Source organism: Berghia stephanieae, chromosome 3 (genome assembly GCF_034508935.2).
Source record: "Berghia stephanieae isolate SIO BIC M18660-M18661 chromosome 3, UCSD_Bste_1.3, whole genome shotgun sequence".
Taxonomy (NCBI): domain Eukaryota; kingdom Metazoa; phylum Mollusca; class Gastropoda; order Nudibranchia; family Aeolidiidae; genus Berghia; species Berghia stephanieae.
Window position 1 is genome coordinate 34,292,532 of NC_088362.1, and position 23,850 is coordinate 34,316,381.

The window sequence follows — 23,850 nt, forward strand, 5'->3', positions numbered from 1 at the left end:
GTCGACTAAGAGAATACTTAATTTGATACATAATAAGATTGATTTTATTTTTGCAACATGCAAAAATAACCCCTTCTTGACCTTCTTATCCATCCATCAGTGGTCTGGTAAATGAGTTAAAATTTAAACTAATGCCCTGATTTACAAGCAAGCAATTGTTTTTGTTTCATGTTTTTCTCACTAAAATAAATCCTGCTTCCATAGAATAATCTAAGAATTGATGGTGACCCCTAACACCAAAATCATAGCAAACAAATTTAGTCCAGCTGTCCTCCAATTAAAACAATCTTGACAGGGATTTAAATGAATTTTAATAAAGCATTGAACACAACAGTCAATCAAACATCCCAGGGGCTGCTAAAAAGAGTTTTAAAAAATATGCAACTGTATCGTGTAAAAATGTTAAAATAGTTTCATTAAACATGTGACCCCTTGTCATTATTATGTCGGTATTATTACAATGCTGAAAATTGAATTCATAACCAGAAATATCAGACGGGTTGTATTATATGTTATATTGAGGAGAATTAATATGATAATCGGGCTACCAATACCAATAATTCATATTTTTGACCAGTTGATCATTAATTTTGGCTTTTGTAACATCTGATCTGGTTCATCCTGACATAATACTGTTTTGCAATGACCGGTCACACAAGCTGCGTTTAAAACAAATTTGCACTTTTGACTTGAACAAAATTATAAAAAGATACTATAAATCGTGTTGTTCTCACCGCTCAAAGTCGCATCGTTGAAACTTTGATCACCAGAGGCATTCGAGGTATTATTCATGAAAGACTTGGAGAGAATAGTAAGCCGTCTGTGAAGCGATGCATAGTCAGTCTCCAGCAAGCTGGTAAGAGTCGGGTCTTCCTGCTCGTTTTCACCGTTTCTATTACTCCAGTCGCCTTTGGTCATGTTAAGGACAGACGAGTTACTCATCCCTCTGTCATTGGAGAGTTTTGGATAGCCAAGGTGTGTTGTGTTGTTTGAACTTGTGTTTTGGTGAGACTCAGTTTGATCAAGGATGAAATCTTGTAAAGGTGAGGTAGAAGACGACACTGACTGTTGACCATCTGTCTGGTTGGACTAAGAAATAATCAAACTGTGAGGATAGTATTCAAAATTGATTATTTTCCCTCTAAATAAACTATGGAAATGTTATCAATGATTTACAAATGACAAAAGAAAACTATGGGATGTCTCAACCACCTCAAAATCCACTTTTGGTTTTAAAAAAGCCTTTTCCTCTATTGCTCCATGCCTGTGGAATGCACTCAGTCCTGGGGCAAAGTCCTGTGAACATCTGAAAACTGAGTTGTTCCGTAAGGCTTATTTTTTTATGAAGGAGATGTAGTCTAGAATTTGTTTTCTATATGTATGCTTATGATAATGTATCATGAATTTGCTTGTTATATTTGCCAGTTTCTATTATGTAAAGAGCTGCAGAGCACGATAACCATAGATGTTTAGGCGCTGTATAAATGTAGCTTTTACTGGAATTTTATTTCTACTTGGCTTAAATATTTTGAGACACATTTATGTGACAGCATTGGCAGACAGAAGGAAAGTTGCTGAAGACCAAAGTGTCTGTTTACATCAAATTTATCAATGTGAGCAGCAGAGCTATCACTATCAGAAAAGAAATAAATAAATATGGCTACTGACTTTGATGATACATTAAAATTATTAATTCAATTCCTCACCATTTGTTCAGAACAAGACATTAAAAAAAAATATATATATATATATATTTTTTTTTTTTTTTTTAAAGGGGGGGCGGGGGTATTGTTTTTTAGGCTACAGGGCACTTTAAATTCCGCAATATTTGCTCTGTACAAAATATTTGAATGTAAAACTGCGTCTTGAGGGTACTAGCCTTACCATTCGTTCAGGACTAAATATTTGAGTGATTTATTATTTTTAAAAAGGCTTCTGCTGCTATAAGGCATTTAACACAACTAAGATTGTTTTGTTTTTGAGGATTTTCTTGCGACACATTTCAGTCATTTCAGCGCCAGTAAAAAGGAAGAAAATTGGATAGTAAAAAAATTCTAGAATTATAATTAAAAGCACTCAAGACAAAGGGGAATGGTACAAATATGGAACAGATGTAGATTCCAAGATCAAACTACCATTGTATTTAGTTTGAGATCAGCTAAAAGGCTCATATCAGCCACGTGCACCGAATCCCACTAAGAGGAACACATTCAAATACTTACATTATATATTAAAAACAACAAATATACCAATGCATAACAGAGAGAGCATTTACAAGAAAAAAATATCATCTCTCCAAAACTAATCTGTTTCCCTCTCAGCCAAGGGCTCCAACAAGGGGAAAGGACAAAAACAAGTAATCTAATTCCAAGACAAAGACAAAAAGCAAGAAGCAAGTTGGTTTTTTTGTTTGTTTGTTGCTTTAGGTCTCTTCCAACACAATTGAGGTGATATGAGAGACCGCTGAAACAAAAAAACAAGCAATCTAACAAAAATAGTACAAATGTAAATCAAAATCATAACCTAAAGATATCATAAGCTAAATTATAAATAACCAAGAACAAACAGGCAGAAGATTTACAGAAAAAAAATATCCCCTGTCAAAAATACAATCACAAACCAAAGAAGCAGGATAGGCTAGTAAAGAGAAGAAGAAACGACATCACTATCGGATCGTACACCCATGCGAACATCATAGGTATATGATTCAAGGGTGATGCTCCCATCCAACCACCCGCGAAGCAAGTTGGAAAAGTGATGCCCACTATGGGAGGTTAAGAACCCCATCCAGCGCAACTAAGATTGAAACTACTGGATAAATTCCTTACCATTCGTTCAGGACTAGATATCTGAGTACTTTCAGACCTGATGGTCGAGGTCGGGGACAAAAGTCTTTTGCCGATCCGCATGGAATCTGTAGGTGACATGATGATGGGGTTTTGGGTCACGACCCCACTGCCCTTCATCAATGATGACGAGTAATTCTTTTCATCCCTCCCTTTTTCCATACTAGCATAATCCAGTGACACCTCCGCATATCCATCTGTTTAAGACAAACAAATTAATATCAATTTTCTTTCAAAACAAGATTTATCCCTCTTTTCAGTTTGACCTAAATCAAAAAAGGGCAGAGCATAGAAAAGTCAAAGGTATTTAGAAAAATCGCCAGATCTTCAAAACACCATTTGAAGTGCATTTTTTGTTGTTGTAAAAATGGAAGTAGAAGAGAGGGCATAGGTCTTTTTTTAAAAAGGAGAAATTTTACAAGGGTTCCATTAAAGTTGAGCAATATGCCCTCATTCATGACAATTCTGGTAAAATATAGAACAATTAAAAATACAAATCATACTTTAAAGAGGAAAAAAAAATTTTAAGAACTAATAAACATGGATAAGTCCCTTTCAACCAGACTGTTTACAATGACATTTGAAGATGTATAGACACTACTGAGGACCTGGAGCCCAGGCTGAAGAAAATAGTAGAGGACTTGGAAGTAGCGGGAATCTGCTAATTAGCAGAAGTTTGAGAGATTGGGGAAGATAAAAGAGAGAGAAAGAGAAAGAGAGAGAGTGTGTGTGTGTGTGTGTGTGTGTGTGTGTGTGTGTGTGTGTGTGTGTGTGTGTGTGTGTGTGTGTCTGTGTTTGTATGTGTATGTGAGTATAAGCTCTCATTCTTTCTTTCTATAAAAGTGTAGCAATGCTCACTAAAAGAAATTTAAGAACTTCTGCTACCAAACCACAATAATCAGAATATTTGGTAAGAATAAACCCACAATCTATTATTATTATTATTATTAGTAGTAGTAGTAGTAGTAGTAGTAGTAGTAGTAGTAGTAGTAGTAGTAGTAGTAGTAGTAGTAGTAGTAGTAGTAGTAGTAGTAGTAGTAGTAGTAGTAGTAGTATCATTAGCATTATTATTACTATTATTATTATTATTATTATTATTATTATTATTATTATTATTATTACTATTATCAATCCAATAAAACCACATTGTTTACCTTTATTACTATCATGACTCCCTCTGCGAATCGGACACAATTTCTGGGCCAGGCTGTCAACCTGTCCAAGGGATAACTCACTACTTGACCGCCTGCGGAGTGGAAGGTTGATTCCAGCCTGTTCTAGTGTCGATTGGTAGTTCTTCATTTTCCTGGACAAATGCCTGACAGTATTCTCTGTTGCTTCCAGTTTATCCTCAAGTTTTTGAATCTTAAAAAAAAAGGAATAAATAAATACCATCATGTCTCTCCAATCCGAACATTTTGTCCAGATTACAGAGACATCCAGGTAAAAAAAAAACAACGTAGAGCATTTATATAGCACAATATCCACTAAACGTGCTCACAATGCTTTTCCCTAGCCAACAGCAGCTCTTAAACATACAAGACGAGACACCTTTTAGGCGATGGTCCACTTTTTTTCGACGGAGACAATGCTATTAGCGCCCCAGGTACTCATTTTACACCTGAATATAGTGATAGAATGTGAGTAAAGAGCCTTTTCCAATGACTCAACTATGCGTGGAGCGAGGCTGGAACACAGGACCTTCCGATCTGAAAGGTCCTGGGTTCGAGCCACCCACAGCGCATAGTTGAGTCCTTGGAAAAAGCTCTTTCCTCACATTCTCTCACAGTGCTCAGGTGTAAAATGAGTATCTGCCCATTAACAGCGCTGTCTCTGTCAGAAAAAGCTCAAGCTCAAGTTTTTATATTATTTAAGGCTGTATATAGGACTTGCCCTGTAAATGTCAAAAGCACAGTATGACACAGAGCTGCCAACCCCTTCTGATGAGAATGTGTACAATGGGACCTCAAAATGGGGGAGATTTCATAAAAATGGGTACAATCCTGAAATCGACGGAAACTAACCATTGTGAAAGTAAGAAGAAGGTATACTTACATAAAGTCACACTGCACAAACTCAATTGCAGCAACAATGATGTTCCCAAGACTATAATCCAATCCTTTCAGAATTCTACCTCCCAGCATGAAGATCATAATTGGTCAAAAAATATATGAACATCCACTCGGTCACCAAGGTAGCCTATTTGACTCTGTACACTGAAAATGGGTACAATCTTGGGGGAAATGTGTACAAGCGTACAATTGCTGAAAATGCATACAATTCCGCATTTTTTGCAGTAGGTTTGCAGCTCTGATGACATAATATCAAACAACATTTATAGACAGTTTAATACAAATTGTTAAATGTAATGAAAACAAATATGGAAGCCCCTGTCAGCACAGCTTCCTTTTCAAGAGAATGGTGACAGCACCAAGTCATGAATAATTCCTGACCACTCTGAGTGCATACAACAACAAGGTGCAGCACTTGAGCAGTTACTTGTCAGCATGATGGTGTTGATTGGTTGGAAGAAGAAGAAGAAGAAAAAGAAGGAGAAGAAGAAAAAGAAGAAAAATCTCACCTCAGACAGAGCTTCTACCTTCTGCCTGACAGCCTCTGTGAGATCAGCTTGAAGTTGAGCCACAAGGCTATTCCTTCCAGTGGATGGTGAGTGACCATTGATTAGATAGATAGTCTCATGCTGGTCGTTTGCAGATGACAACAGTCTTGACACCAGGCCAGAGTTGTTTTCATTGACATGTTCAATACTTGAAGATAAGTGACCTGTTAGATTGAAAGAAATTTTTTGTTTATTTGTGTTATTTTGTTTTGTTAGCTTTTTTTTGTTTGTTTTTGTTTATTTACTTTCTAAGAAATTTAATTTTTGTACGGCTATCTGTTCTTGTAGTATGACACACTTTCAGATTGAAAGGTCCCGGGTTTGAGTTCCGCTCTGAGCAGTACATAGTTGAGTCCTTGGAGAAGGCTCTTCACTCACATTCTCCCATCGTAATCAGATGTAAAATGAGTACCTGGCCATTGATAGTGTTGTATCGGTCAAAAAAAAAATTTGTAATATGACGTCAATACAGGTGTCTAGCCTCCTCCTACATGTTAAGTCTTAATGTTGGATAGGGATCCCTTTTAAAGCACACTGAGCATGTTTAGTGGATATTGCGCTGTATAAAAGCTTAAGTTGAAGGCATTTTGACATTTTACTGAAGTCACATCAGCACTTACTGGTAAACATAATAATGGTGAGATTGTCAAAAGATTATAAAGCTAGGGAAAAGAAAGAAAGAAGAGAATTGCAGAAACAGACTGCAGTTCAGAGTGCCTTACTAAACGAGATACACTCAAAACGTTTTAAAAACTTGATTAAAAAGTATTGAAACAAAAATTAATATAACAGCCTCAAAAGTGAACAATATATTAAGCATAGTGCATTTCAGGCTCAACACCTCTTTGGCCAACAGGAAAAAAACTTTTGTATCACTTTTTGACAGGCTGTCATTCCCCATTGTCTTACTTAGTATCTACATTTGTTCCCTATTTGAGCCATTCCCCAAGGGGCACATTTAGGTCATTCCAGCACCAATAAAAAGGAAGAAAATGGGAAGCAGATGAGAAAAGGTAAGACAAAGAGGAATGGCTCAAATAGGGAACAAATGTAGATACTAAGTAAGACAATGGGGAATGACAGCCTGACATCTTGTCTTCCTGTCTTGTCATTATGTCGCAACTTCGTGCATCGAAGATAATCGCGATTGTGAAATAATACCATTGTGAGACAATTGGTTACATTTCATCTTACCCTGTCCGTTCATTCCAGCACTATGTGTGGCATTCTCTACCAAACAACTGTCCTCCTCTTGTGTACCTCTCATGTCTCCGACACTAAAATCCTCATTGGATTGCTCTGCCATTCCATCGGCAGAATCTTCCCTTTTTCTGGAACCAATAGTTGACTTCACAACATCGGGGTCATGGGTGTAGCTGGCATCCAACCCATTGGAAAAGAGTTTATCTGAATGTCTGTTTGTCACTCCAGATGTCATCCCATTCAAATCTATCAAGACTTCATCCGTATCCTTGCTCTTTTCAGTCACATTTGAGAAAACCCCTACTGAACTTCTTCCACTTCTAACAGATATATTGGAGAACCTGTCTGAAACAATTTCGCTTCTCCGAGTAACATTTTTAAAAGACTCATCCTGTTCCCTACTTTCTCTTCGGCTATCATTGATGTTTTCCATTAATGTTTCAGTAATATAGAAGTTGCTGTCATCGCCTTGTGGGTGGGGATCTGAATATAAATCAATCAAGTCATTTGGGGGTGTCGTGTGGATGACTGATTGACCACCATCTTGATTTAGATTAGATCTTTGACTTGGACTGATAACACCGAATGGAAGTCCATTGTCTTCTCGCACATCCTGGCGATACAAAGACGCTCTATCTTGCATTCTGGGATCAAAGAATTCTTGGAAGGCATTGTAATCGGAATGTCTCAGATGACCTTCCTTGGCATCGTCTGTAAGACTGCGATCTAAAGTTGGGACACCAGTCAGACTTTGATCTGTATGATGATGAAGTTGATGAGGAGGAGAGGGACCAGGTGCTCGAGAAAACCGACTACCATTATGCATCGTGGTGTGCTCAAAATCAGATAAATGTAATTTGTTGCCCTTGAGTTCATTATTGTCAAGGTCATTTTCATCATTTCCTGTCAGGGTTGTGTCAATCAGCGTTGATGTGAATGCGATTGGAGAGGATGGAGGTGGTGGTGGTCCATCGACTTCATCACAGTTATTGGGTGGAAGGGAACCAGGCATGTTAAGGCCATCACGGATTGTAATTGTACTTGCTTCAGGTAAGGCTGGAATTTAAAGGAAAAAAAAAACAAATTACATGATAAAAAAGTGTATAAATGAGATATGATATTGATTGAGAAAAAAGGCGAGGGACAGTGTTGAGTATAGGAAAAAGTAAAATGCAGCAAAATGAAATATCTACAAAGTAGTCCTTTCAGAGCCATTAGGCCCATGGAGCCGGAGTTTATCCCAGTTTCTATAGAATGAAATGGGCAATAGCAATTACTTGTTACCCTTTGGATAGGACAATAGTCTATTGCAAAGTGCTTTCCACCTGATCTAACAGACTCAGCTACCCAATCACTGCTGGGTGGACAGGGGGGGGGTCAGATAAATAAAAATCTCGCCTGCACTTGGGATCGATCTCGGTCCCTTTGCTTGTTTGTGAAGTGAGTGCTCTACCAACCGAGCTATCGGGACCCCGATATCTACAAAGACCAATAGATTAAAACCATAAGGGAAAAACTGTTTAATTCAATCAGAGATAAAGACAAAATAAACAGATGGGCACTAAATGATAATACAGGAAATTCAAAAAGCTTGGAGCATAATACACAATAAATAAGTACTAATAATATGAACATAAAATGCAAAACAAATTGTTTCAAGGTTCAACGAATGTTGGATATGAGGGTCATTTATAACATAAAAAGTAAAGAAGTTAAAAAGCAAGAGAATTAGAAATAACATCTATTAAATCTGGAGTACCTTGTTGGTTTCAGTCATTAGTTTATGTTCCTAACTTCCTTTGATTGAAATGGTCTGCACAGCAATTAATTTTTGTTTATTTGCTCTAACGAATTATCAGCTCATTGAGTAATTGCCTGAGGCTTGAAGAACATTTAGGACTTTTTGAAGACTATAAAAACAAGTTGTTTCCTTCAGAGCCATTAATCCATTAAGCTCATGGAGCCGGACCGGCTTGTTGCATGAAATGGACAATAGTAATTGCTGGCTACCCTTTAAATAGGATGTCAGGTCTATCCCAAAGCACTTTCTGCCGGATATCTAACAGACCCAGCTACCAAATCACTGCTGAAGGGTCAGAAAAAAATAACATAAAAACAGGGGAAAAATTGGAACTACAGCTCTGAATAGCGACTCCAATTCAAATACTTTGTGTCTAAATTTTGGGGGGTTTACAGCATTTGCAAAACGTTTAAGTGATCTCGATTGAATATTAACAAATGGGGTTAAGAGTAGAGAGATAGACATTTGAGACTCACAATCTTCGCATGAAGAACTTCCTTGTACAGTGGCAAGTAAATTCTTGTGAAGCTGGCTGTTTTTCAAAACTCCCTCCTCGATCTTCTCATAGATTTTAAGAACAGATTCAATCTCTGGCTTCAGAGTATCCGATCCAGATCTATTGGAAAAATTAGGCAAAGAAAAGAAAAAAGATTAGGGTGGAATCCGCACAAATTCAACACTCTTGTTGGTCCCAATTTTCTGTTCTTTATCTAAATTAACTGCTCAAAGCCCTTTACAAGGGGTCCCCAGCCAAAAGCAACATTTAACATGTAGGACGAGGCATGACATGACACATCTACTAAGTGTGTTCCATTTATTATATATGATAATGGATAAAGTCAACCTGGCTTAAAAGGCAACCAAATTATTTCTCGTCTGGTGGAATTGACTTTATCAAGTTTTATTATACATATATATTTTTTTTTTTTTGGAGAGAGAGAAACGAGGCAGAGAGAGAGAGAAAGAGAAAGAGAGAGAGAGAGAGAGAGAGAGAGAGAGAGAGAGAGAGAGAGAGAGAGAGAGAGAGAGAGAGAGAGAGAGGGAGAGGGAGAGGGAGAGAGAGAGAGAAAGAGAAAGAGAAAGAGAGAGAGAGAGAGAGAGAGAGAGAGAGAGAGAGAGAGAGAGACCTAGATAGAGAAATAGAGACAGACAGAAAAAAAAATATTCAAGTTCCATATACCCATTGGACATCAAAGTCTGTAGTGAATTCTGTAAAACTTTGACAGTGAGGAGTTCTTGACGAAGATTGTCAACCAGTAGGCGCATGTCCTCCATAGCATTCGTAGGCGACAAATGGACCTGGGTAGGGAAAAATATCAAATTGAATGTCACTATTAAAACGCCTGATCATTTATATTATGGCATAAGATTCACAAAATATGATCAAAGCCACAGTACAAGGGGTGCCAAGCTAACAGCTTAACTCTTTCCGTACCAACTGTAGGAAAATCGTCACATCCATTACGATACAATCAGCAATTTTCTTGTTCAGATGTGTTTTGTACATCACAAAATTTTAAGAAGATCTTTATTATATTTATAAGATCTTAATGCTGTTTTGTAAAACTTGTTTAACTGCATAAAATTATATACAGTATGTACTTATTTCCTTTGAGTTTGAGTATTAAAAAATCAAATGTTGTGTTGAGTAGGAATGAGAATTCTGGGAGAATCATGTAAATGTTACAGTGAATGACATAATCAGTCGGATGGTTAAAAGGTTTGAACTGAGATATTGCCAGGTTTAGTTAGAAGTTCAATTTTTTTTTCAAGACTTAATTCTTGTCATAAATGATTAAATCAACCCTTTTTGTAAATCTTCATGAACTATCAAAGCTTATTTCACTTCTAAAGATTTTTTTACAGTTATTCGAGTTGAAAAAGTATGAAATTTAAGAAAAGTTGCTGGATACCTTTCCCATACATCTGACCATAACTTCATGAAAAATCACCCAATTTACTTCAAATAAAGATTAAAATGCTCTGATGAGCATATTCTTTCAAAAAATGTTTTAAAATGCAAATCCAATTTTCACCTTCCAACTGATTATGTCATGCACTGACACAAATGGTTGGAAAGGAAAGAGTTCAACACGTAGGACGATTCTTGATACCTGTATGGTGCTATATAATTTTTTTCTTTTTTTAATATAACAGCTTCAACAAAGAACAGAATACCAAGCATTTCAAGCTCAAAATCTTTCTTCGGTCATTAACAGAAACAAGAAAAACGTCAATATATTAAAACACAGATATACAGCAGTATTTGGTATTTTGGGTTCATTACTTTTTAAAGTCCACAGCCTCTGGCAACACAGAATCACTTTGCCTGAGTTAATAAGTTGTGTGGCGATGTGGTCTTCAGATTGGAAGGTCCTGGGTTCAAGTCCAGAGTGGCGCATTTTTGAGTCTGTGGAACAGGCTCTTAACTCACATTCTCTTACCATTCTCAGGTATAAAATGAGTACCTGGCTGCTAACAGCGTTGTCTCTGAAAAATTTGTAATATCACCTCACAGACATCATGTCTTGTCTTACATGTTAAGTACTGCTGTTAGCTTGGGACTTCTTGTCAAGCGCTTTGAGCACATTTCGTGGATGCTATATAATATAAAAGCTCAAGTTGGGTTAGGTGTTTTTAAAAAAAAAAAGGGGGGGGGGGGAGAGAGCTTAACAGTAGTCGGGCATCCAAACTAGATAAAATGATGATGGGGGTGAAACAGAAGAGGAGAAAAAAATGATGGATCAAGCAGCAAAACAATGTGAAATTCTGGATGACACAACTTACATTGACATCTAGCAGAGTCCCTGCCTGGTTTGGAGCCCCTATATGTACTGTATTTGTCTGTAGATTCTGTGAGAAAAACAAAAAAAATCATCATACTGTAATATCACAATAAACCACATATCAAATACATTCTTTGTGAAATTAGCAGTAAAGAAATGATTTACTTGCTCTAGTGCAACCCTCTTTATTTAAAAATCTCATTCTTAAGATTATTACAGTTGATGACAGCAACCAGCATATTTCAAAAGAATGAATGAATTTGACATTGCTTTGGCTGATTGTCATTGTTTTTCAAACCACCAGACAGGTAACTATTTTCTGGAAATTACCCCAACGTCTAGGGTATCACATAACTTTGTCAGTTACTATTGTTTTGGTGGGAAGAAATGTTAGCATTTTGACATTTTGACACACATATGAATATCGAGGAATTAAATAAGTTTTACTGTCGATTCGACACCATTGACAACGTACTTTCAAAAATTAATATCATAACAAAAAATACGTCTCCTCCGCCAGAAATCGAAGAAGAGGCGGTCATCAATGTTCTTAAATTATGTAAAAAGAAAAAAGCACCAGGTCCAGATGGACTTAGTGGGGAACTCATTTCAAACTGTAACAACCAACTAGCTGTCCCTTTCTTGCCTATTTTCCAACGTTCAATAGATGAACAGAAAATCCCAATTATATGGAAAACATCGACTATAATTCCAGTACCCAAAAAGAATCCACCAACTCAGCTGAATGATTATAGACCTGTTGCTTTAACATCAATTATTATGAAATGTCTGGAAAAGATTCTGAAAAGAGAGCTGTTGCAATTTATATATGACCAACACATACTTGATCCATATCAGTTTGCCTACCAACAAAATCTTAGTGTGGAAGACGCACTCCTCACAGTGATGCATTCAATATCAAATCACTTGGATGTTTCACCCGCCAACTACTGCCGAATCCTGTACGTCGATTTTTCGTCTGCCTTTAATGCCATGAAAACCAACATATTAATTAGTAAACTGCATGCTCTAAACCTTCCCCATTACCTCATCAACTGGTATAACAACTTTCTCATCGATCGCCCCCAACATGTCAGAGTAGGCTCAAATATATCATCAGTAAAAACTCTTTCAAACGGATGCCCACAAGGGTGTGTAAGCTCACCTCTACTTTACATCCTCTATACAAACGATTGTGTGGCTAGCTTTGATAACTGCCAACTCATCAAGTATGCTGATGACACCGCAATACTCGGCCTGCTCAATGATTCCGTCTCCGAATTTAAATACACTGAGCAAGTTAGTAAATTCAGCAAATGGTGTGCCGATAACTGTCTAGAGCTCAATGTAACAAAAACAAAGGAACAACTGTTTGATCACAGAAAAATAGGAAAAAGAGCAAGACAAATAACAAAAATTAACAATCAGGCGGTTGAAACTGTTGAAACGTTTAAATACCTTGGTGTAATTATAGATAACAGTCTAAGATTTGAATCGCACACCAACAATGTCATCAAAAAATGTAACCAGCGCTTGTATATACTCAGAAAATTAAGGTCTTTCAATGTGAACAGAAAGACCATGATACAAATCTACAAGTCATTAATATTGAGTATCGTTTCGTTTGGCATCACAACGTGGTATGGAAGCTGTGGAACAAAAGAAAAATCCAAACTACATAGAACCCTCAGAGAGGCTTCAAAAATAATTAACACAGACCTTAGAAGCCTTGACACAACTTATATTAATGCAGTTGAGAAGAAATCTTTTAACATTATCAACGAAAAGAGGCATCCGCTGAACGAAAAATTCCAACTTCTGCGCTCCGGAAGACGGTATCTAGAAGCAAAATGTCGGACAAATCGACATAAGACAACCTTCATTCCAACCGCCATAAAATTAATTAACAAATCTTCTGTGGAAAAATGAGACAACCAATGAAAATAACGAGAAGCAGTGTCGTGAATCATCATCATCGACATTGCCGCCGTCGTTATCATCATCATCATCATCATCATCATCATCATCATCATCATCATCATCATCATCATCATTATCGTAGTCATCATCATCATCATCATCATCATCATCATCATCATCATCATCATCACAATCATTGCCATCTTCTTCTTAATATAAGACACTATATTTATAATATGGTTATCTGCTGTCCCAGCAAATATATCGTATCGTTCTATCTGTCTGTGTGTGTGTCTGTGTGTATGTATATATGTATGTATGTATGTATGTATGTATGTATGTATGTATGTATGTATGTATGTATGAATGTAGGCATGCATATACGATGATATGCTGATTTGTATGTATGTCTGCATGTATGTATGTATGTATGTATGTATGTATGTATGTATGTATGTATGTATGTATGTATATGTGTTTGTATGTACGCTCATTTCTTTTGTATACACGTGTAGAAACAATGTGCAAGCGTGTATGTTCGTGTATGGCTGTGTCTGTATTTGTAAATGTGTTGATGTTCATACCATGAACCAAACTGAGCATTGTTTACCTCACATGAATTGCCTTTAATTTGGACAATAAAGATTATTATTATTATTATTATTAAATGCATACCATCAATAATGTTTAAAAGAAAATGATTACAGTTTCAGTTAAATACCATTTTCAACACATTTTAGATTAATTAAAAGAAGACTCCTCTATCTAACAGTAAATGGAACCAAGCCTTTTAAACTATTTCAAAGAGCACATGAAAAAATCCCAGTGTCTAACAGAAGTCAGTATGCAACCTTCCAATCCAAAGACAAAAGTTGTTTGTTTGGGCTTTTTTGTTTTTTGTTTTTAAGGGTTTTACGTCGCTTGCAACACATTTACGTAATTTCAGCGCCAGTATAAAGGAAGAAATTGGAATAGAAAAGATTATAGATTTACAATTGTAAGCAAACAAGAAAAAGTAACTCAAAGGGAAATGATTTAAATAAGGAGCAGGTGTAGATTCCAAGAGCACACTGTCAGTGTATTTAGTCTTACCTCAGTTCATAGGTTCACCCTAACAGTACAAACGAGAGTTTAGTTGCTGATTTGGAGCAAAATGGCCAAGTGGATAAGGTTTCACCCAGGTTCGAGACCCACTATTGGTATTTTTTTAAATTTTTCCTTGTGCAATTACTCACTTTGCTGTGATGCACTGTGGGTGATGCCTGGGTTACCTCACCGTTTTTCAACATAATCCCCAAGACAAATGTCCCTAAGTGTAAAATTTTAACCTTGCTTTATCTATTTATCATTTTATTTGACCTACCCCAATTCTCATTTCTTTCCTCTCCAATTCCAGCCTAAGGGTGTGAATCTCTCTTTCCAATGTCAAAATCTTTCTCTCCTGACCGTCCTTTTCATCCTACAAGCAGATAAAATATTTGCAATGAATAAAAATGCCACAATATAACACAATATCAAATAAAGGTACTTGAAAACCACAAAAATATCTTGAAATATTGGATGAGAAAGGAAAATAATCATGGATGCTGCAGTAAAAGTCCTTATAAACTAAACACACACACACAGACACACACACATATAAACACACAAATTGAAGATTTCCGCGGATCTGGGGAAGACCATCAGCACTGATATAGATATAGCTCACATCCTTAATCAACCCAATATAAATGTTATTATCAATTCATGTAATTTACGTGGAACACTCACCAAAATGTCTCTTTCTTTCTCCCTCATCTTCTTATTCTGTCTCTCTAGATCAGTGAGATCTCTCTGCAATCCTAAAGTCACAACATTCTGGTCCTGAGAAATAGAAAAATAGAAAAATGATAGAATTTGCAAACACAAGCTTGACACTTCTCAGTTTATAACCAGTAGACAACAGGGAATAAAAACTTTGCGCGGCGATGAGGGCTTGAATCTGTGACCTTACTGGTATGACAACTCCGTTGAGGAGATCGTGACTCTACTGTATTAGCGATCCACAAAATAGTCATCCAATTTTACAAATATCTAAGAGTAATTTATTAATCAATATTGATACACATAAATTGACTGCTGTTTGTTTTAACCCATTTAAAAAATTGTTATCTAACACAATATCCATGAAACATGCTCAAATCGCTTTAAAAGAAGTCCCTTATAATGTACATTACTTTTTTTTTTTGGACAGAGACAATGCCATTACCAGTCAGGTACTCAATTTCACCTGAGTTTGGTGAGACAATGTGAGTAAAGAGTCCTCTCTAAGGACTCACCTTTGCATCGCCCAGGGTAGAACTTGAATAAAGGACTTACAGGTTTGAAGGTGAGTGTCATTCCAAAAGACCACCAAACCAAACACAATGTATTATAGACAAGATAAATTAACTCTTACGGCCATGTTTTTCTTCAGTTCAGCCATTTGCTGTTTTAAAGCAGCCACGTCATCATTGGAATCTTGATCCTGGCAATCCTGAAAGAGACAAAATTCTTTGTTGACCATTTAACTCCTGTCATAACTGTATAAAATAAACCAACCGTATTCTCTCTTTTAAATATCAAAAAATAAAAAACAAAACTAATAATAAAAAACAATAGGAATGAAACAATTCGGTTTTTTTCATATTTCGACCAAGAGTAATACAAATGTTTTTCAAATTTTCAAACAAAAACTCATATTCTCACTGCAATTCTTTAAAAAAAAATAAAAAAGTAGTCCTTAAAAGCCATTGACCCTTGGAGCCGCAGTTAATCCTGGCTTCTCTGGCGTGGAATGGACAATAGCAATCTTTTGCTACCCTTTTTATGTAACGCTAGTCTATTGCAAAGTACTTTCCACCAGATCTAAAAGACCTAGGTACCCAATCACTGCTGGATGGGCAGAGGTATCACAAAAGTCTCCCGACCACACCAGGGATCTGCTTGTAAAACGAGTGCTCCACCAACTGAGTTATCAAGATCCTAATGTAATTGTTAATTTACCAATTATAAATAGCAAAGAGCAGGAAATCACAAAACCAAGTAAAAACCCAGAAACCCGTTTTGTTGTCAAAAACACATCCTTCCTCAGCCCTTGTTTTGTTTGTTTTTAAACGTTTTACGGCCCTTGCAACATATTTAGATCATTTCAGAGCCAATAAAAAGGAAGAAAATGGGATAACAAAAAAATATAGATTTACAAATGAAAGCACATGGGAAAAAGCAAAACAAAGGGGAATTAGTTCAGTTGTAGATTTCAAGAGTATACTATCAATGTACTTAGTCTGAGATCCCCTAAAAATCTCATCCTGACACAAGCACAGGTCCCCAGGAACACACTCAAATGCTAACATTATATATTCAAAACAACTATATCAAAACATAACAGAGAAATGATTTACAATGGAAACAATGCCATCTCCCAAAAATTATGACTATACATTTGACAGTTTCCCTCCCAGCCTAGAACTCTGGTCAGGGAGAGGGTAATCTTGTTCAAAGACAAAGACAGAAAGCAACTCAGAAAACAGCATAAGGGGATCGGAAACACAGCGAGTGACCTCCTGCCCACCATGGGATTGAAAGTTATATCATTAGAGCGACAAATAACACTGATGTAAGATGAAGATCTCAGGTTCGACATATCATAGACATATTAAATGTGATAGTGGGAGGGGAGGGGGAGTATTTCGTATTCCTTACATCAAAAAGTTTTGCTTGATTCCTCAACTTGTTCTCAAACTCTGCCCTTTCTTTTTTCAGCTGCATTTGCAATTCCTAAGAATGGAAAATTCAAACACTTCATGGATTAAACATGCTAAAAATATGAATCGAGTGAATTTCGTCTTTCGTAACAAGGGAGCAGGCACTGGTGTAAGACAAAATCTAGAAGGTGAGTATGAAACAGTGTCAGACAAAGCAGAAAGAAAAATACAAGAAAATATCAGCCTGACTCCATTGAGGATTGAACCTGATCAGGAGGCCTGAGGTCGAAACAGGTTAATTTTTTTAAGTCTTATCTTGTATTTTTCTTTCTGCATTGGCTGGCACTGTTTCATACATACTTTTTCAGATGTCTTTAGAGAGTTTGTCACACTTAAAGGTGAAATAGGCATTAGCATTAATTGAAAAATAATAAACATGAATAATAGTTCTTAAATAAAGACAAAAAATCGTGAGATTCTATGAAGAGCTTACCAGCCAGGTACTCATTTTACACCAGAGTATGGTGAGAAATGTGAGGGACTCAATTTTGCCCTACACATCTGCAGGTCACAAGCCTGGTGTCATAGCTCTTGACCACAAAGCCACACAAATCTTGAAATTCTACTACCAAATTATTTGTAGAAATTGACAGGAAATAATTATCGTCGTGCATTGTTAACTAAAAATTATGCAAGGAAAGCTATATGCCTCCTGTCTCAGACAATTTCCACATAGCACTACTTCAAACATTTTTGTCATGATTAGAGAAATGGTTAGAAAATAATTTAATCAATCAGCCTAAAAGAATTAATAATATTTTCCACTGAATACATAAGATATCAAGATTAAACATTAAAATGTTAGTTTATCTTAGAACAAAAGATTGTGAAACGGATCATGGGTTGACTGGTAAAAAGTGAGGATTCATGGGAAACCAGTCTTCTTCGGGAAAGATAATACATATTCATGAGTACCAAAAGAATTAGAAATTCCCTTCTGCCTACCTCCACAGCAGTTCCACTATTATTCAAAGCTTCCATAGCTTTCTTCAGTTGTTCCTGAAATCCTGAGATTTCTCCTTCCTTCTTTCCTAGGCTCTGCATAAAACCCTGGGGATCAATAAATCATGATTAATACAAGATACAAAACAAAACAATCTATTAGATGAATAAACTTTTTTTTCATAATAATTAATATTTGTCAGTATATTTTATATTACTAGAAATCATTTTCATTTTCTACTTTTCCTTATTTCAATCAAATGTTGTTTTCACATATTTTTTTACATTTAAAAAAATTAAAGCGCAATTTCAAAATGAAATTAATTACTTATCATAAAAGGGGCAAATGTTTTAGTGATTTAATTTCAGTAAGGAGTTTATATTTCTTGATAAAGTAAGTGAGATATACCAGTGTTAGGTGACAACAATATACAGGGGAGTTGCAGGGTGGACATTACCAGGATTGAATTTTAGAATGAATCAAGCACAGTCTCTGATTATTTCACACCACAATGTAATTACAATCCACCTAGTTCACCAATCCTCTATGACACTCATGTACTGTCACAATACCAACCTGGCCACTGCATCACAATACAACATTTGACCAGATGTAATGTCAAGGGGCCTAATTGAGTAGCTAGGGGGAGGTCTTCCCAAGGATTGCAGCTATGTGGTCTAGTGGTACAACATTCGCCTTCAGATCAGACGATCCTGGGTTCGAGTCCCAAGAAGTGCAGAGTTGAGTCCTTTGAAACAGGCTCTCTTTACTCACATTCTCTCACCGTGCTCAGGTGTAAAATGAATACCTGGCCGTTAACAGCATTATCTCTGTCTGAGAAAACAAAATGGAATATCGCCTAACAAGCGTGATGTCTCATCCTACATGTTAGTGTTTCGGTTGGCTAGAGACCTCTTGTAAAACACTTTGAGCATGTTTGGTGGATACTACTCTATATAAAAGCTCGTTTTTTTGTTGTTTTTATTGCTGCCTTGAAATGCACACTCAAGTCCGAATGGCCCTTGAGATTATAGTGATAATCGCTAAGAAAATATTATTTTTGTTATTGTAAGAGAGCAGGATGTATGCATGGAGCTTAAACAAAAACAGTTTTAGTAGTCAGAAAGAGAGACATTCTAATAAAATTTCTGTTTTCTTTTTACAAAATATTTAAACAAATAAGCTGCAAACTGTCACTACATCATCAATGCAATTCATTCACAAATGTAAAGGGAACAAAACTGAAGTCTTTTGATATCGATAAAGATCATTAATACAAAGGGAACACTCAAGCAATGCATAGGGTTCACGCAGAGCATGCTTAATAGACAATTTAAAGATAGTATTTGATTCTGAAATTTTAGAGATAAAATTATTGGTTTGTAAATCGCTTTGAGCACTTTTAGTGGATATTGCTCTATATAAAAGCTCACAATTGTTGGGGGGTATTTAATGAAAGATTAAAAAATGATTCTCAACTTTTTTTATTAGAACTTTAGATGTGACAAGGCCAATTTCATTATTTTAAAAAAGCCAACTTTTGTCAGAATTTGAATTTTTTCAGAAAGATTAGTAACTGTGATGTTATTCTATCTTCTCCAGAAGCTAGTCTCATAGCAATTACTAATCTCTTGCTGAAAGCAATAGAAATGACAGTCAACTCGTGACAAAATTCATGCAATGAGTCACCATAAAATCAGCCCTGATAGTTGTAGGTTTAAATTAATTGAGTCATATTTTTGTCATAAATGTTAATTTCGAGGTATTTTAACCATCAAGGAGTTCAAGACAATAGGACGATATGAAGATCAAGTAAGCTAGACTGTCATTTGTCACAACTCACATGTTCTCTCACAAATGGACAAGCCCAGTTTCACTCACAACACAATGTCTGTGTTTCATATTCAACCTAATAATCTTTAAAAAATGAATAACTTTAAATAAAAAAAAAGGTTTACTAAACTACATTTTTAAAAATGCCATCCGAGTAATGTTGTCAAGAACATTTTATAATGCAAGAAGGCCGACTTGTCTTTAAGAATTTCCAGTTACTGACTTTAGCAAGGAGGGAGATATAATACAAACATAATCCTTTATCTTTATACCTCTGCCATTTTCCTGTATTCCTCTACACGGTGAAGAAGATGATCATTGGTCTCCTGTGTCATCATGGAATCATTTACAAGCTTTGGGGAGTGATGGGGTGGAGGTGGAGAGGGAGGGAGTGGGGGGACAAGGTGCATGGATCATTCAAAGTAAAGGTCATGCCATATTTTTAAAAATGATGAAGGGTAAAATGCAGAATTCAGTGCCAGAGTGAGGTAGGCCGACATTGAATGTGAAAAATTGCATCCAAGAAAATTCAATCATTTTTTTCCACTGTATTTAATCAACTATTACAGTCTATTGTCAAGAAAAGAAAAAAAAAGCATTCTCACGATGCAATTCTTCATAACATCAAAACAAACACAATGCAACATCATATAAAAAACACTCAATATAAAACTTAACAATAAACTGAAAACACGAACCAAGCAATCATCAATAAAACGTATATTGTATTATCCGTATTAACTGCCTGGACCCAATTACTGAACATCTTGCAATTTGCTTATTTGTTTCTTTCTTTAATTTAAAAAAAATAGTCAGGACACAGGTGAGGATAGAAATACACAATCTCTAGTATGGCAATGACATCAGTTTTTAATTGTAAAATGTGGGGGGTTAGAGTTATGTTGACTGACAGTTGTACAAAACACAGGTCGAAAGACTATTATTATTAAAGGTCATTGACCAATGCTTAAAGGGTTCAAAGCAGATACTAGCATTTGCACATCATGCAGCAATGTAGTCTAGTGGTATGATTGCCCTCCGACTGCTCTGAGCGCATAGTTGAGTCTTTGAAAAGACTCTTTACTCACATTCTCTCACTATACGCAGGTGTAAAATGAGTACCTGGTCATTAACTACATTGTCTGTCAGAAAAAATTGTAATATCTCCTAACAGGAATCATGTCTCATCCTTCATGTTAAGTGTTGCTGTTGGCTTTGAGCGTGTATAGTGGAAATTGTATTTCATAAAAGCTCAAGGTAAAAAGTTAATATGATTTATTATAAAATAAGCATTTTTCCTGTCTCTTTTTTTTTCTTGGCCGCACACAATGAAACAAATAGTGACATATTAAGAAGCAGGCACGGGTGTACAATCAATATCTGGAAAAGTGTGTAGATAAGTTTGTCAAACAAAGCAGGAAAAAAAAAATACCAAGAAAAAAATCATCTTAAAAAAAACAGTCTGTCTTGACTGGGGTCGATGTTTGTTTTCTTGTTTGTTTCTTTCTGCCTTGTCTGCCACTATTTCATACACACTTTTCCAGATTTCTATCAGCACTTTTAATAAGGATAATACAATTGTTTGGGGGCTTTTTTCCAACAAAAACTTGACATGATGAGAATAGAATTTGTCTTTATGACTGAATTAAGTCAAATCATTACATTTTTAAAAACAAGAATTCAAGACTTACGAGTACATAAAACAAAAAGTTTTAACAAATATTTGTAAAGGCAAGGTTAAAAAAATAAAACAAACAAAAAAAAATAAATATAAAATAAAGCAATATATATTAAAAAAAAGAAATTAACATCAAATTAATCATGAATTCATTCTTCCATTAAATACATTGCATACAATAAACCTAAACAAAACAAAAATATTTTTAAAATAATAAAAACAGCTATCTACTTGATATCAAATTAAAACATAACAGAGCATAACCATGCTGGGAAAACTTTAATTATCTTATTACCTAAAATTTAACTGGAATCATCAACTATTCACGACAAAATTTTGTAAAGAAGTAAAATACAGAATGCAATGAAATCATGCAACGAGATAACACATACCTTATTTTTCTCCTTCTCCGCGTGTTCCATGGATTGCCGAAGCTCATTCACCTCTGACTCCAAGGCCTTAAATTTTTTGTCTTTTTCCTCATTCTGAAAAAAAATAAGCAATACAAGGGTGACAAATTAGGAGAGTGTGTAAGGCACTGGTGTAAGACATAGAACTGAAAGGTGTGTATGAAGCAGTGCCAGGCAAAGCAGAGAGAAAGATACGAGAGAAAAAAGCTATCCCAAATAAAATCAGACTGCCTCGCCTGGGGATTGAACTTCAGACATCAGATTTTTTTTTCAATTATTTTTGAGGCGAACAATTCTATAGGGGGTCTGGAAAGCTTAGTTGGTAGAGCACTCGCTTAACACGCAAATGGACCGAGATCGATCTCTGGTGCAGTCGAGATTTTTTGCTGACCCCCCCTGTCCACCCAGCAGTGAATTGGGTAGCTGAGTCTTTTAGATTTGGCAGAGAGTACCTTGAGATAGACGAGTGTTCTATCCAAAGGTTGGCAAGCAATTGCTATTGTCCGTTTTACACTGTAGAAACCAGGATAAACTCAGTTCCAAGGGCAGAATGGCTCTGAAGGACTACAGTAAAAGAACAATTCTAGAAAACTATTGAATTTCTCAACAACAAAAAATAATAATAAGAGTAATAAATAATAATAAAAAGGTGGAAGACTTTCCAACCTGAGAAAGGAGAGATGCTATCGGCTAACCCACTCCTGAGCGAAGGCACACATTCAGTCCTTGTTTATAAGTACATTAAGGGTTTGGAATTCCCTCCCAAACAACTTGAAAATTTCTGACAGTTTACTAGTCAAGTAGAAAACATTTCTGTTACAGGAAATAATTGTGATACAGAGCCCTAACCTAACACCATCCCACACCACACAAATGTTATGCCAATTTTCAGGACTGAAGCTGTAACAGTATGGATTGGAATAGATTGGATAATAGCAATGATAATGATGAAGATGATGGTGATGATATGATGATGGTGATGATGATGATGATGGTAGTGGTAGAAGTGATTTTTAAAAAGTTGATATTAAAAGTTTAAAATAAAAAATCTGTAAAAAAGATATAAATAAATTGATATCTAAATAAATAAATAAACAAAAAAGCTGTAATTTAGGAAATCAGGAATGTAAAAAAAATATCAAGAATCTTTCAATGCCAGGAAGTGCATTTGGCCTGGGCATTAGTTGTCTTACAGGCAATATTTTGTTAACTTCAGGACCAAGTCACGATATGAACAACCATATATACATGAAAACTTTCAACCAGTTAACTGCTGTACTATAGAAAGACATGTATTTAAAAATAAAATTTGGCCAAGAAACTCATTCTTCAAATATTGATCTATTTAAATGATCCTAAACCTGGCTAAAACTCTCAAACCTAGGACTTCAATAAAGACTTCGTGAAGTCCTAGGTTTGAGGGTTTTTACAAAGATGAGTGTCTTTCTGGAGTACCGCAGTAAACTGGTTATAAGCTGAGTTGACCCAAACAAGACACATCTGATCAAGTGACTCACGTTTTTGTTGATGTCACGCATTTTAAATATCAGGACACTGACCGTCTTCTGACATTTGGCAAGAGCTAACGTTTTGTCGTCGAGCTCCTTTAACTTTCCATCCAGTTCTTTCTGTATTCCCTGACAGAGAAAAAAGAAACCATTTTATAAGTCAATAGGGCCTAGAGATTCTTTTAGATAATACACTATAAAATGAACGAACAAACTAAAAATGATTGATTGAAATATCAAAATTTAGAAAATAAATAAAATGCCATTTATTCTGTATTGATTCTATTTATTTCAAAATATTTTTAGCCATATTTAACCATTTCAATCAAAAGTGGAAGAGTGGAAAATATCTTCATAATGGCTTTTCCTTAAAAAACATCTTGCCATAAAGTTTGATCACTCAAAATACAAAGAGTAATAATAATAATAATAATAATAATAATAATAATGATGATGATTATGACAATGACAGCAATGCAACAACGATGACAATGATATTGATGATAAAGAAGATGTG

At 35.7% G+C, this 23,850-nt stretch overlaps 1 protein-coding gene across 9 annotated transcripts in view; it reads right to left on the minus strand.

The window, feature by feature from the left end:
- LOC144967600 (uncharacterized) overlaps positions 1 to 23,850 on the minus strand; it is a 79,138-nt gene that overhangs the window by 30,101 nt on the left and 25,187 nt on the right. For 5 of the 9 annotated variants that reach the window (XM_078905080.1, XM_078905079.1, XM_078905084.1 and 2 more), the window contains 16 exons: positions 23,343 to 23,462; positions 21,808 to 21,900; positions 20,010 to 20,090; positions 17,907 to 18,011; positions 16,900 to 16,974; positions 15,614 to 15,691; positions 14,947 to 15,039; positions 14,540 to 14,635; positions 11,258 to 11,323; positions 9,651 to 9,769; positions 8,947 to 9,086; positions 6,661 to 7,725; positions 5,428 to 5,630; positions 4,001 to 4,211; positions 2,829 to 3,043; positions 735 to 1,089 (listed from right to left, as the gene is read on the minus strand). In XM_078905080.1, the coding sequence (XP_078761206.1) occupies positions 735 to 1,089; positions 2,829 to 3,043; positions 4,001 to 4,211; positions 5,428 to 5,630; positions 6,661 to 7,725; positions 8,947 to 9,086; positions 9,651 to 9,769; positions 11,258 to 11,323; positions 14,540 to 14,635; positions 14,947 to 15,039; positions 15,614 to 15,691; positions 16,900 to 16,974; positions 17,907 to 18,011; positions 20,010 to 20,090; positions 21,808 to 21,900; positions 23,343 to 23,462 (3,115 nt within the window). The remainder of the gene's footprint in view (positions 1 to 734; positions 1,090 to 2,828; positions 3,044 to 4,000; positions 4,212 to 5,427; positions 5,631 to 6,660; positions 7,726 to 8,946; positions 9,087 to 9,650; positions 9,770 to 11,257; positions 11,324 to 14,539; positions 14,636 to 14,946; positions 15,040 to 15,613; positions 15,692 to 16,899; positions 16,975 to 17,906; positions 18,012 to 20,009; positions 20,091 to 21,807; positions 21,901 to 23,342; positions 23,463 to 23,850) is intronic. The other 4 variants (XM_078905086.1, XM_078905083.1, XM_078905085.1 and 1 more) reach the window with 1 other exon arrangement.